Here is a 13,058-nt window from a genome sequence, read left to right on the forward strand (position 1 = left end):
AGAGAGGCAGAGACACAGGCAGAAGTAGAAGCAGGCTCCATGCAGGGAGCCTGATGTGGGACTTGATTCCGGGCCTCCAGGATCACGTCCTGGGCTGAAGACAGTGCTAAACCCCTGAGCTACTGGGGCTGCCCATTATTCCTTCAATTTCTATATCCCTGTGCCACTTTTACACTATATAAATTTTACGACACTATAATTCTGCTGTTTGGAATAAAGCAGATCTTTGTTCATCGTATCCGTCAAGAATGCTTGGGCTGGGGTGCCTGGGTGGCTCATTAAGTTAAGCATCTGTCTTTGGCTCAGGTCATGATCTCAGGGTCCTAGGATTGAGCCCCACAGTGCACTCCCTGCTCACTGGGGAGTCAGCTTCTCCCACCCCGCGTCCCATGCACTCTCTTCCTCTCAAATAAATGAATAAAATCTTTATTAAAAAAAAAAAGAAAAAATAAAATAAAATAAAAAGAATGCTTGCATTGTTTTGGCTTTTTACTTTCATAAAACTTTTAATATCAGCCTGTCCATATTCTCCAAAAAATTTGAGGGGAGTATTTAAAATTAATCTGTGTATTAAACTTCATAAAAATGTTGCTTCGTATAGTCAATGTACATTTAGAAATGCCTGTATATTTACTATCTTTTTTTCCCTCTCTTCATATTTTCTAATTCCTTTTGTCTGAATACCCTCTGGAATTTTCTTTAAGTAAATTTATAGGCCCTTTTATGTATCTAAAAATGTTTTATTTCACCTTCATTCTTTAATGATATTGTCTAGCTTGGTAATTACTTCCTGCTTTGAAGATAACACTCTATTTTCTTTTGGCTTTGGTTGATGTGGAGAAAATAGCTATTAATCAGTATGTTGCTCCTTTGAAGGTAATGTGTTTCTTTTTTATCTTCCCCCGTTTTGCTTTCATTTGTCAAGGTATGATTTCCTCATTTTCTGATGAGGCTTCTTCAATCTGTAGAATAATATCTTTGATCAGTATAGGGAATTCTAAGCTAATATCTCTTTAGATATACCTTCTCCTTTCTTCATGGGATTCCAGATGTGTATTGAGTCTTCTCAATCTGCCTTGTAGCCTTATTCTTCATTTTCTATATTTTTTACCCTTTTGCTGCTTTCTTGATTGTTTTTATGATTTGTGTTTCAGCCTGTTCTTATGCTATCTCCTTCATGACCTATCTTAAACCTGTACTTCATGACCTTGATTTCAGTTATTTTGACTTTTTAGTTCTAGTATTTCTTACTGGTTCTTTTTAAAATCTAAAATTTTTTTTCTTTAGTATTTCTAGTTGTCTTTCAGTTTTCAAGCTTGGCTTTTGTTTCTTGGACACTAAGCAACTATTAAGCACAGTTCTACATTCTTGTGTGTGTTAATTTCATACCTGAAATCTTTAGGATCTTTTTCTTTTTTTTAAGATTTTATTTATTTTTCCATGAGAGAGAGAGAGGCAGAGACATAGGTAGAGGGAGGAGAAGCAGGCTCCATCACTGAGCCACCCAGGCATCCCACTATTTTTTTTTCTGCTAAATTTTGTTGATAGTGCTCTTTTTCTTCTGGAGAGTTGTTAGAAATGTGTGTTATTATCAGATTAACCCCTAGGTGATTCCAGTATGCAGCAAGGGTTAAGAACCACTCCTTTGGTATACCATTTTGAAGAGGAGTTTAATGAACTAGTATTGCAGTAATTTTTTTTTTTAAGATTTTATTTATTCACGAGAGACACAGAGAGAGAGAGAGAGAGAGAGAGAGAGAGAGAGAGAGAGAGACCGGCGGAGACATAGAGGGAGAAGCAGGCTCCATGCAGGAAACCCGATGTGGGACTTGATCCCAGGACTTCAGGATCATGCCCTGAGCCAAAGGCAGACAGATGCCTAACCACTGAGCCACCCAGACATCCCAGTACTGCAATAATTTTTAAACTGTACTTTCGTGATGTCACAGTGGTTGCTTCCTGAGGAGACAGACTGGGCAATGTTAAATCCTTCAAGCAGACCAGTTTGGGTTTTTTTTTTTTTTTATATGCTGGGATTCCATGTAACATCTCATTTGCTAAAAGAGTATCCTTGGTTAAAAAATTCTTACTGCCCTTGGCTCAAAGGTAAAATGGTTGTTAGTTTCTACTTAGTTTTTTCAGTAATATGGGAGACTAGATAACTTGAGAACCTTTTTGAATCAAAACACCTTTTAAATAGCAGATTAGTTTGCCAGGAACTAAAGGGAATGCCAAAGGGCAAAAACAAATCTGGGAACCACTAGTGTTTGTTTGAACTGACTTTGGAGGTGCCCTGAAAGAATTTGCCAGGGTGGATAATATATTAATTAGCTTATATTGCTAAACAAACCACCCTAAAACATAGTGGCTTAAAATGGTTATTTCCTAATAGTTCTTTGATTTGGTAATTTGAGCTAGTTTCAGCTGGCTAGTTCTTGTCTTAGCTGGATTTAGTTCATCAGCTGATTATCTGGCTAAGAGCTGGGTGGTTTGGAAAGGTCTTAGCTGGGACAGCTTGTCTCTGCTCCAGGTTGTATGTCATCCTTTACATGCTAATTTTGGATTAGTCTCATGATAGTGGAACAGAGGTCCTAAAGAGAGAGAGGGAAAGAATGCAAAGCCACTTGTAAGGCATAATATTAGATCAGATATGCTGTCATTTCTGCCCCATTCTGTATTCAAAGCAAGCCAGAGGTTAGAGCCTAGATTTCAGACATGGAGAAATAGATTCCCCAACTTGATGAGAAACAGCTGTGAAAGTTATAGTGTAAGCATAATGGGTATAGCGAGAGGAATAATTTTGGCACTTTTGATAATATACCATAGAGGGCAAAGGAGTTTGGGACAGGAAATGAGACCTAAGAACTGATAGAAGCATTAGTGAGGCCTGAGAAACTATCTCCTCCAATTAAAATTACATCATGGAAAGAGTTCATCATGAAATATTCCTTTGTTGGCATAAGGAGACTTCCTGTTCTTGGTTTAGTTTCTGTCTTGAATCTCCTCTATGAATTTGTAACCACAGGACTGTCCTTAGGTGAGTTTGGGGCTTGTCAAAATCATCCTGGATTTTTGTGTGTATATTAAATTTCACGGTGTATAACGGGTTTTATTTTTTTTTTATTTTTTTATTTTTATTTTTTTTTTTTGTATAACGGGTTTTAAATGAAATAACAGGGTGGCAAATTTGGGGTTAAAAAAATACTTCTAGAAATGGGATAAAACATTATCATTGAAATTTAAAAATAAAGTGGGTAATTAAAACAAGTTGGATATACTGCTAAAAAGAAAAGTAATGATTTGTAAAACATCCAAAGAAATTAAACACAAAGGGGCATGGGTATACAAGAGAGATTAAGAGACTGGTAGGATATATTGGAAAGTTGCAACATTTGTGTAATACTATCAAGGAGAAAATAATTGAATAAATGTGAGACAGTATTTATAAAAGTAACACTTAGGAATTTGTCAGACTTGATTGAAACCGTCAGACCTGAGATGGAGGAACAGAAGGCCTGAGCTGTATAATCATCTTTAATCCAAACATATAGTGTTCCTAAATATACAGTGGTGAAACATCAGAGGGAGTTCCATAGGTTCACTGATTGGTGGGTTTTTTCATCTTCAGGTCTGCACTTACTTAGGTTGGCTTTACTCTGCTACCTCCAAAGGAGCCTGAGTGCATAAGTATCAGTTTCTTTTTTTTTTCTTAAAGATTTTATTTATTTATTTATTCATGAGAGAGACACAAAGAGAGAGGCAGAAACATAGGCAGAGGGAGAAGCAGGCTCCATGTAGGGAGCCCGATATGGGACTCAATCTCAGTACTCCAGGATCACGCCCTGAGCTGAAGGCAGATGCGCTCAACCATTGAACCACCCAGGCATCCCAAGTATCAGTTTCTTTAGAAGAATATATTTATGTGTTGTTTGTTACACACACACACACACACACACACACACACACACACACCTGATTGGTACTGGATTACTTGCCCAGTTCTTATTGTAAAACTTCTTTTTTTTTTTTTTTTTTAAATTGTAAAACTTCTGATTGATGTCCAGATGGTGGGCCCTCATAGACCATAGCTTTAGGCTAGAATGTTAGAGGGAAGGGAAGGGGAGAACTTGGACAGTATAGTTAGATGCTACCTCTTATGTTGAACCATCCCTTATAAGGGATTCTAGTATAGATGTGGGCCTTTTTAAATTTGGACATCTGTGGAAATTTTCTGGGTCATGCTTATGCAGCCTACATATGTGGTAGAGAATTCATTCAGTGTAGAATAAGACTTTTAATAAATAGTATGTACAGAAAATTTTAGAACTATAATCGTTTTGTTAATGTATTTTGAAAGAGAAGAATTATACCAGTTAATATTTGTGTGGTTTTCATAATGTAAGTTGTTTGGAAGATGACATTAAGTCTGAGATTTTCTATCATTTTACTCTAGGCAGCACACTTCTGCTTTTGTTCCTTCATCAGGACGAATTTATTCTTTTGGACTTGGTGGTAATGGGCAGCTAGGAACTGGTTCAACAAGCAACAGGAAAAGTCCTTTCACTGTGAAAGGAAATTGGTTCCCTTATAATGGGCAGTGTCCACCAGATATTGGTAAGTTTTCTTATATTAGAGATTTACTACACACATTAAATTTATTGTTAAAATGTACCTCTTAAATGATGAAGTTTGCTGTGTTTGAAGTGAAAGAATTCCAAAATAATATTGTTTAATGAAAAGAGCAAGATACAGAATAGCATATACATTTGCTGAATTTGTTTATACTTGCTTATTTATACATAAGGAAGCTCATGATAAATAAAGTAGTAAACGTGGTTTCAGAGGGCTGGACATATGGGAACTTGGGTGGTGGCTAGATGTTAGTAGGCCCGGAATGTTTTGTTATGTGTAAAATACACATAACATAAAACTTATGAACTTAACCATTTAAGGTGTACAATTCGGTAGTGTTCAGTACATTCACATTGTTGTGCAACTAGTCTCTAGAACTCTTCATCTTATAAAAGTAAAATTCTGTATTCATTAAACAGCAACTCTGCATTCACTCTCACTAGCTGGCAAACACTATTCTATGTTCAGTCTATGTATTTGATATGACTATATATACCTCATGTAAGTGGAATCATACAGTATTTGTCTTTTTTATGACTGACTTATTTCATAAATTTAGCATGATGTGTTTAAGGTCTATCCATGTTATAGCATGTGCCAGGATTTTCTTCCTTTTTAAAACCAAATAACATTTTATACATGTATGCCACATTTTTATCAGCTCATCTGTTGGTAGACACTTAGATTGTTTCTACGTTTTGTGACTATCATGTAAAAACATGGGTGTACCAAATATCTCTCGAAGACCCTGCTTTCAATTTACTTGGGTATATGCAGAACTTGAAAATATATAACAATTTCTGTTTTCTTTCAAAGATTTTATTTATTTATTCATGAGAGACAGAGAGAGGCAGAGAGGCTGGCTCCATGCAGGGAGCCTGATGTGGGACTCGCTCCTGGGACTCTGGGATCATGCCCTAAGCCAAAGGCAAACGCCCAACCTCTGAGCCACTCAGGCGTCCAAACAATTTCTATTCTTTTTGAAATTTGAATCATATGGGTATATTACCTATTCAGAGTATTAATTTTTTTAATTTGTTTTTATATGCCTACTGCTTTAGCCACATGGTGTAATTTATTTTTATTCTCTATTGTTTTTTCAGTAGATCTGGTTATTTTTTTCATTGATACTAATTTACTAAAGAGTTTGAAATATTTTGAGTGCTGTTTTCTTATTTACTTCTTAACATGCTGCAACTAAAATATGCTTTTTAAAAATACATATATTTCCTTTATCATCCTAAATTATTCTTCAGGGTTTTCTTCTTGGTTCATTTCTGTGTCTGAGTTTCTTTGGGATTTTTCCTTGAATTGTGAGACTGAGGGATCTGCTGAGGTTTTACTTAGTGATGAGCATACAGCGAAGGTTTATATTTGAAAAGGTCCATAACTTTTTTTTAATGACCTTGAGGTTATTTATTTATTTATTTATTTATTTATGTAACTAAAAGACTATCTCAGTTATGCTTTTATTTAGCAAAAGTCAGAATACAATACACTTTTTTCTTGTTTCTGTTTCATTTTGTATTTTGTATATGTCTTCATTTTCTTCCAGTCACTATTAGGTTTAGAACATGCATTTATTTTAGTAATACTGTTCTTATGCCCTTAATGGCATGTTGATGTTTTACTATATTAGTTTCTTTCATGAAAAGCACTGTTAATAACATAACAAAGAGATTTTATAATTTAAAGCAGCATGAATATTGTAAGAAATCAATATTTGTATATTTGTAAAGTTTAGTCACTTAGAGGTATATTTTGTTACCCTTGAAACAGTGTGCCTTGAAGTTACTTGTATTCAAATGGGAAAGGAAATGGAATTTTAAGATTAGTTGTTTCGCTGCAATTTATTTTATTGAAAAAATTATCATTCAGAGTACCCAAAAGGTGTAAACAACTCAAGGATCCATCAATAGATGAATCGATGAAAAAAATGTGGTATATGCATGTAATCGAAAATTAGCCATAAAAAGGAGTTTTTGATACATGCAACAACGTGGATGAACCTTGCAAATATGCTAAGTCAAAAGAGCCGGACACAAAAGGACAATATATCATATGACCATTCTTATATGATGTACTTAGAACAGTCATATGTACAGAGACAGAAAGTAGAACAGTGGTTACCAAGGACTTGGGGGAGGAGAGAACAAGGAGTTATTTAATGGGTACAGAGTTTCCGAGTGGGTCTTTAGGTCTAAAATGAACCTTTTGTAGGCAGCATATCAATTGTTACTGGTTTTTTATTCATTCTAATATCCTAGGTCTTTCGATTGTAGCATGTAGTCCATTTACAATTCAGAGTGATTATTGAATGAAAACGATTTAGTTCCATTGTGTTACCTGTAAAGTTAGTGTTTCTGGTGATGTTCTCTGTTCCTTTCTAGTTTTTGTTGCTTTTGGTAGCTTTTTCCGCCACTCAGAGTCCTCCTTAATATTTCTTGCAGAGCTAGTGTAATAGAAACTCCTTTAGTTTTTGTTTGCTTGGGAAATTCTTAATCTTTCCTTCTATTTTGAATAATAGCCTTGCAGGATAAATTATTCTTGGCTACATGTCTTTCCCATTCAGCACGTTGAATATATCCAGCCATTCTCTTCAAGCCTGTTAGATTTCTGTGGACAGATCTACTGCAGTCCTGATCTATCTTCCCTTGTAGGTTAAGGACTTTTTTCCCTTGCTTCTTTCAAGATTCTTTCCTTGTCTGTGTATTTTGTGAATTTGACTATGATATGCTTTGGCAATGGCCAGCTTTTGTTGAATTTAATAGGAGTTCTCTTTACTTCTTGAATTTTGATGTCTGTGTCCTGCCCCAGATTACTTAAGGGAAGTGTTCTGCTGTAATTTCAAATAAACCTTCTGCCCCTTTTTCTCTCTTTTCCTCGTTCTTGGACTCCTATGATACAAATGTTATTACGTTTTAATAAGTCACTGAGTTCCCTAAGTCTGTCTTTGTGATCCATCGTCTTTGTTTCTCTCTTTTTTTCAGCTTCATTAGTTCCTGTAATTGTATTTTCATTTTTTTTTTAATTAATTTATTTATTTATTTATGATAGTCACAGAGAGAGAGAGAGAGGGGCAGAGACACAGGCAGAGGGAGAAGCAGGCTCCATGCACCGGGAGCCCGATGTGGGATTTGATCCCGGGTCTCCAGGATCGCGCCCTGGGCCAAAGGCAGGCGCCAAACCGCTGTGCCACCCAGGGATCCCATGTAATTGTATTTTCAATATCACTGATCATTCTTTCTGCTTCATCTGTCTTTGTTATGGCATCCATTTGGGTTTTCGTTTCAGTTATAGCATTTTTAATTTCAACTTGACTAGCTTTTAGGTCTTTTATCTCTGCAGTAAGGGATTCTCTAGTGTCTTCTATGCTTTTTTCGAGCCCAGCTCGTATTCTTATAATTGTTTTAAATTCTAGTTCAGAATTTAAGTTCTTACTTATATATATATTGATTAAATCCCTGGCCATCATTTCTTCCTATTCTTTCTTTTGGGGTGAATAAGTTAAATAGATAAATAAATAAAGCAAAATAAAATAAAAAATTTTAAATTAAAAAAATAAAGGAAGTTAGGTATGTTTTGATCTGCTTGTTAAGAGAAGCTTGAGAGACAAAAAAGAAAATTAAAAATTACAAAAATATGTAGAAAATTTAAAAATAAAATAAGAGAATTGCTTTTTCTGTATCCACAAAAACAAAAACTGTATCACCTCTACCAAATGCACTTCAAGCAGGGGAACTCCTTCTCCTGGTGCAACCAAGGGGATCTTCACACTACGCTGTCTGCTCCCTGGGCTGTGCCCTGCTCCCCCACTGGAGCAGTGCCAGGTGTGACCCTGGCTATGACACTGACTTCCAAAACTTCAGGCTCTGTGGCCACAGTTTATAAAAAACTGGCAATATTGAAACCCTCTCCTTTTTTCCAGTCAGTGGTTTTGGGGAACAGTTTTCTTGTGCAGTTCTCTGTGTTTTTACTCTTTTTTTTTTCCTCCAAACTCTTTCTCTCTCCCATTCTCTCTCACTACTCCCTGCACCATCAGGGCTCCCTCTGCTGCGCAGTGCTTGTGGCTCTTTTCTTCTATGAATCAACTCTCCACAGTTCCTACCTTCCATTGGTCATTTTTTTTGTTTGTAGATGTGCAGCTTTGTTCTCTAGGGCTTCTCATAGATTTCTTGGGTGTTCAGAATGATGTGATATCTAGGTGTGTTGGAGGGGGATGGCAGGCATAACATCACCTTACTCCTCTGCCATATTAACCTCTCTCCCCAGAGTTTCATTAGGTCAATGAAAACTTTCTGGATATGAATAATGCTGATAGATGCATATTTTGAATACTTAATGCCACTGAATTGTATACTTTAAGTGGTTAAATGGGAAGTTTTATGTATAGTTTACCACAAATTATATATGTGTGTATCATATATATAATAGTTGATAATTATTTTGCATTGTACAGGGCTTTTTTTTTTAATTAATTTTTATTGATGTTCAATTTACCAACATACAGAGAAACACCCAGTGCTCATCCCGTCAAGTGTCCGCCTCAGTGCCCGTCACCCATTCCCCTCCACCCCTCGCCCTCCTCCCCTTCCACCACCCCTAGTTCATTTCCCAGAGTTAGGAGTCTTTATGTTCTGTCTCCCTTCCTGATATTTCCCAACATTTCTTTTCCCTTCCTTTATATTCCCTTTCACTATTATTTATATTCCTGTACAGGGCTTTGTAGGATAAAAACTAGTTAAATGTCAACTGAAATTTTTTTTATTTCAGAGGGGGTGGGCAGAGGGACAGAGTCTTCAAGCAAACACCCCACTGAGCAAGAGCCTGACAAGGGCTCAGTCTCATGACCCATGAGATCATGACCTGAGCTGAAACCAAGGGTTGGATGCTCAACCGACTGAGCCAACCAGAGTCCCAGTTAAATGTGAATTTAATTTGCTCAGTCACTTAGAGGTGGAAACCCCAGGTCCCCACCATAAATCACATTTTCAGCATAAACTATCTGATGTGGCCTCAAGGTCACAGGTAAACAAAAACATTCTTTTTTTTTTTTTTTTTTTAACAAAAACATTCTTAACAGAATATTGCAGACTTTGGGATTATCCTCCCCTTGGAGCTTGGTATGGGGCAGACCTTTCTTTAGAATGTATAAAGTTTGGACAAATGTATTTGTGTGGTAGGGTTGCTATAACAAAATATCACAAACTGTGGGTAATTTGAATAACATAAATTTGTTGACTCAGTTTTGGAGGCTAGAAATCCAAGAAAAAACTCACTTTCTTCTTTTTTTAAAAAAGATTTTATTTATTTATTTATTTATTTATTTATTTATTTATTGTTTATTTATTTATTTATTTATAAGCATGCACAAGTGGGACAGGGGTGGGAAGAGGGAGTAGCAGACTCCCACTGAGCAGGGAGCCAGACCCAAAACCCTGAGATCATGACCTGACTAAAAGCACTTAGCCAACTGAGCCACCCAGGCACCCCAGTGTTTGTTTCTTTTGAGGGTTATAAGGAAGACTCTTTTCCATGTGTTTCTCCTAGCTTTTGGTGGTTTGCTCTCGATCTTTGGCATTTCCCGGCTATTAGATCACTGCCTTCATCTTCACATGGTGTTCTTTCTCCATGTGGATCTGTGTCCAGATTTCCCCTTTTATAAGGACATCAAGTCACCATACCCATAGTCACCATCAAGTCACCATACCTATTATGACCTTAGCTTAACTAATTACATCTGCAGTGACCCTATTTCTGAACAAGGTCACATTCTAAGATACTTAGAATTAGGACTTATGCATATGAACTTTGGGGAGACAAATTCAACCCATGATAATATCCCAGAACCTTTTACTGTGGCATCATTGGCAGCGGCTCCATAAATACAGCCAACCTTTCTGCCTTAAAATGACTTGTCATTCTTAATTCAATATCCAGTTCTCAAATATGCTTTTCAGATAAGTACTTAGCTGCATAGTTGATTTGTGCAATCAATATGAGAAAGGTACAAACTATAACAAGGAGAACATATTCTTACCAAACCTGTGCAAATAATGATAGTAGTATTTAAAGGAGACCAATAAGAGTTTGAATTCTCATTGAATTCTGGGGATCAGCAAGAATCAGATATAATTTTTTAAATTGACATATAACATTAGTTTCAGGTGTACAACATAATGATTTAATATTTGTATATTTTGCAGAAATGATCACCACAATAAGTCTTATTAACATCTATCACCATAACTATAAATTTTTTCTTGTGATAAGAATTTTTAAGATTTACTCTCAGCAACTTTCAGATAGGTAATAATACAGTATTATTATTTAGTCACCACATTCTGCATTATCTCTGTGATTCATTTAATACCTGGAAATTTGTACCTTTTGACCCCCTTCACTTGTCCACCGTCCCACCCCACCCCCCCTTACCTCTGGCAACGACCAGTTTGTTCCCTATAAGGGTTTTTTTTCCCTCAGATTCCATGTAGAAGTGAGATGATACACTATTTGCCTTTCTATGACTTATTTCACTTAACCTACTACCCGCAGGGTTCATACATGTTGTAACAAATGGCAGGATTTTCTTCTTTTATATGACTGAATAATATTCCTGTGTGTATCACATTTTCTTTAATGATTCATCTATCAGTGGACACTCAGGTTGCTTCAGTGTCTTAGCTATTTTAAGTACGCTGCAGTGAACATGGGGGCATATATTCTCAAGTTGTTTTTTTTTTTCATGTTCTTTGGACAAATACACAGAAGTGGAATTGCTAGGTGATGTTATAATTCTTTTTTTGATTCAAGAAATCTTCATACCATTTTCTGTAGTGGCTGTACTAAATTTATGTTCCCATCAACAGGGCACAAAAGTTACCTTTACTCCATATTTTCACTAGCACTTGTTATTTCTTGTGTTTTTGTTAGTAGCCAGTCTTACAGGTGATATCTCAGTGTGGTTTTGATTTGTTTTTCTCTGATGATTGGTGATGTTGAGCACCTTTTCATGTCCCTGTTGGTCATCTGTATGTCTTCCTTGGAGAAATGTTTATTCGGATCCACTATTTCATTCTTCTGCATGTGGCTGCCCAGTTTTTCCAACACCATTTATTAAAGAGATTGTCCTTTTCCCGTTGTGTATTCTTGGCTCCTTTGTCATAAATTAATTGACCATATATGTGTGGGTTTATTTCTGGACTCTGTTTTCTGTTCCATTGATCTAAGTGTTTTTACGCCAATACCATATTGTTTTGATTATTTATAGTTTTGTAATATGGGTTCAACCCTACCCTAGCTCTTGGTTGTCTCTCAAACCTTTGTGATTGTCTAAGCAGTCTTTCATTTTTAGTGGCTCCTAGTAATTGAGAGTGTGCCAAGGTCTGTGGGTATCCCAAATGAGAGGATCTCAGGGAGCAACTAGATTCAGGCTGATTGGAAGGCAGATTCTCAGGCAGTAGCTTTTAAAGTATGCAAATATGTATGGTCCTGTGGGGACCATATGTGAAAGTCCCACTAGCCACCAGAGAGCCTAGAAGGGTTGCTTGGGAAGTAGCCATGAAAATCAGTACACCAGACAATGGTCCATCCTCCTTTCCAGGAGATAGCAGTGACTCATAGTAATGCAGAGGGACAGGGCAAAGATGGTATCTGCTAGCCTTAATCCCCAGAGATCACCTTAGTTAAGTCACTAGATGTATGTTAAACCAGAAGCCAGTCCCTAAGTTAGAAGCTCCAGAACATGCAAGTAGGCCTTTTTCACAGAAAGACTGGGGATATATTTCAGTCTGCTGTTTGTGCTGTGGCTGGAAGATGATAGCCAGCTAAGAACTCTCTCTTTGATCTGGATCCCTGTTCCCAGAATACAAGTATCGCAGTCCACCACAGCCAGGCAATCAAAGGGCATCCACTAGGTGGCAGCCACAAAAACCAGGGCACTAGATGTGTATACAGCACCCCTCTGGGAGGTAATGTTACTCTGGAATGTAGCAGAGGGAAAGCACAGAGAATAAGGCCCTCCTTCTGAGGTTTCTGGAGAGGATTACAGTAGACCTTAGAAGCCTGCCTCTCAGGCCACAGCTACAAAGATAAGCTAAGAGGACTCTCACAGAAAGATTGAACATTGTCTCTTGCTGTATCCTAGAGGTGGTAGCTGTTTAAGAACTCTTTTTTTCTGTTGATTACAGTCCTGTGAAATCTGGGAATATAAGCCCTATTGGCCTCCAAAGCCAGGTGACCTAGAGGTCCCTGGGCAGAGCCACAAAAATTGGGATGCCAGACCAGGATACAAGCTGTTTTCCAGGAGATACTGGCAAGGTGAAGTGAGGCAGAGGGAAATACCATTTTTAAATGTTTCATTTGGGGGCACCTGGGTGGTTCAGTCAATTAAGTGTCTGCCTTCAGCTCAGGTCATGATCCCAGGC

General features: G+C 37.1%; 1 protein-coding gene across 4 annotated transcripts in view; it reads left to right on the forward strand.

Moving 5' to 3' along the window:
- HERC4 (HECT and RLD domain containing E3 ubiquitin protein ligase 4) overlaps positions 1-13,058 on the forward strand; it is a 133,816-nt gene that overhangs the window by 59,194 nt on the left and 61,564 nt on the right. For all 4 annotated transcript variants that reach the window (XR_005986596.1, XM_041747160.1, XM_041747161.1 and 1 more), the window contains exon 8: positions 4,454-4,614. Coding sequence is in view for 3 of the 4 variants with exons in the window: in XM_041747160.1 (XP_041603094.1) it covers positions 4,454-4,614 (161 nt within the window). In the remaining variant the exon portion in view is untranslated. The remainder of the gene's footprint in view (positions 1-4,453; positions 4,615-13,058) is intronic.

Source organism: Vulpes lagopus, chromosome 3 (assembly GCF_018345385.1).
Source record: "Vulpes lagopus strain Blue_001 chromosome 3, ASM1834538v1, whole genome shotgun sequence".
NCBI classification, from domain to species: domain Eukaryota; kingdom Metazoa; phylum Chordata; class Mammalia; order Carnivora; family Canidae; genus Vulpes; species Vulpes lagopus.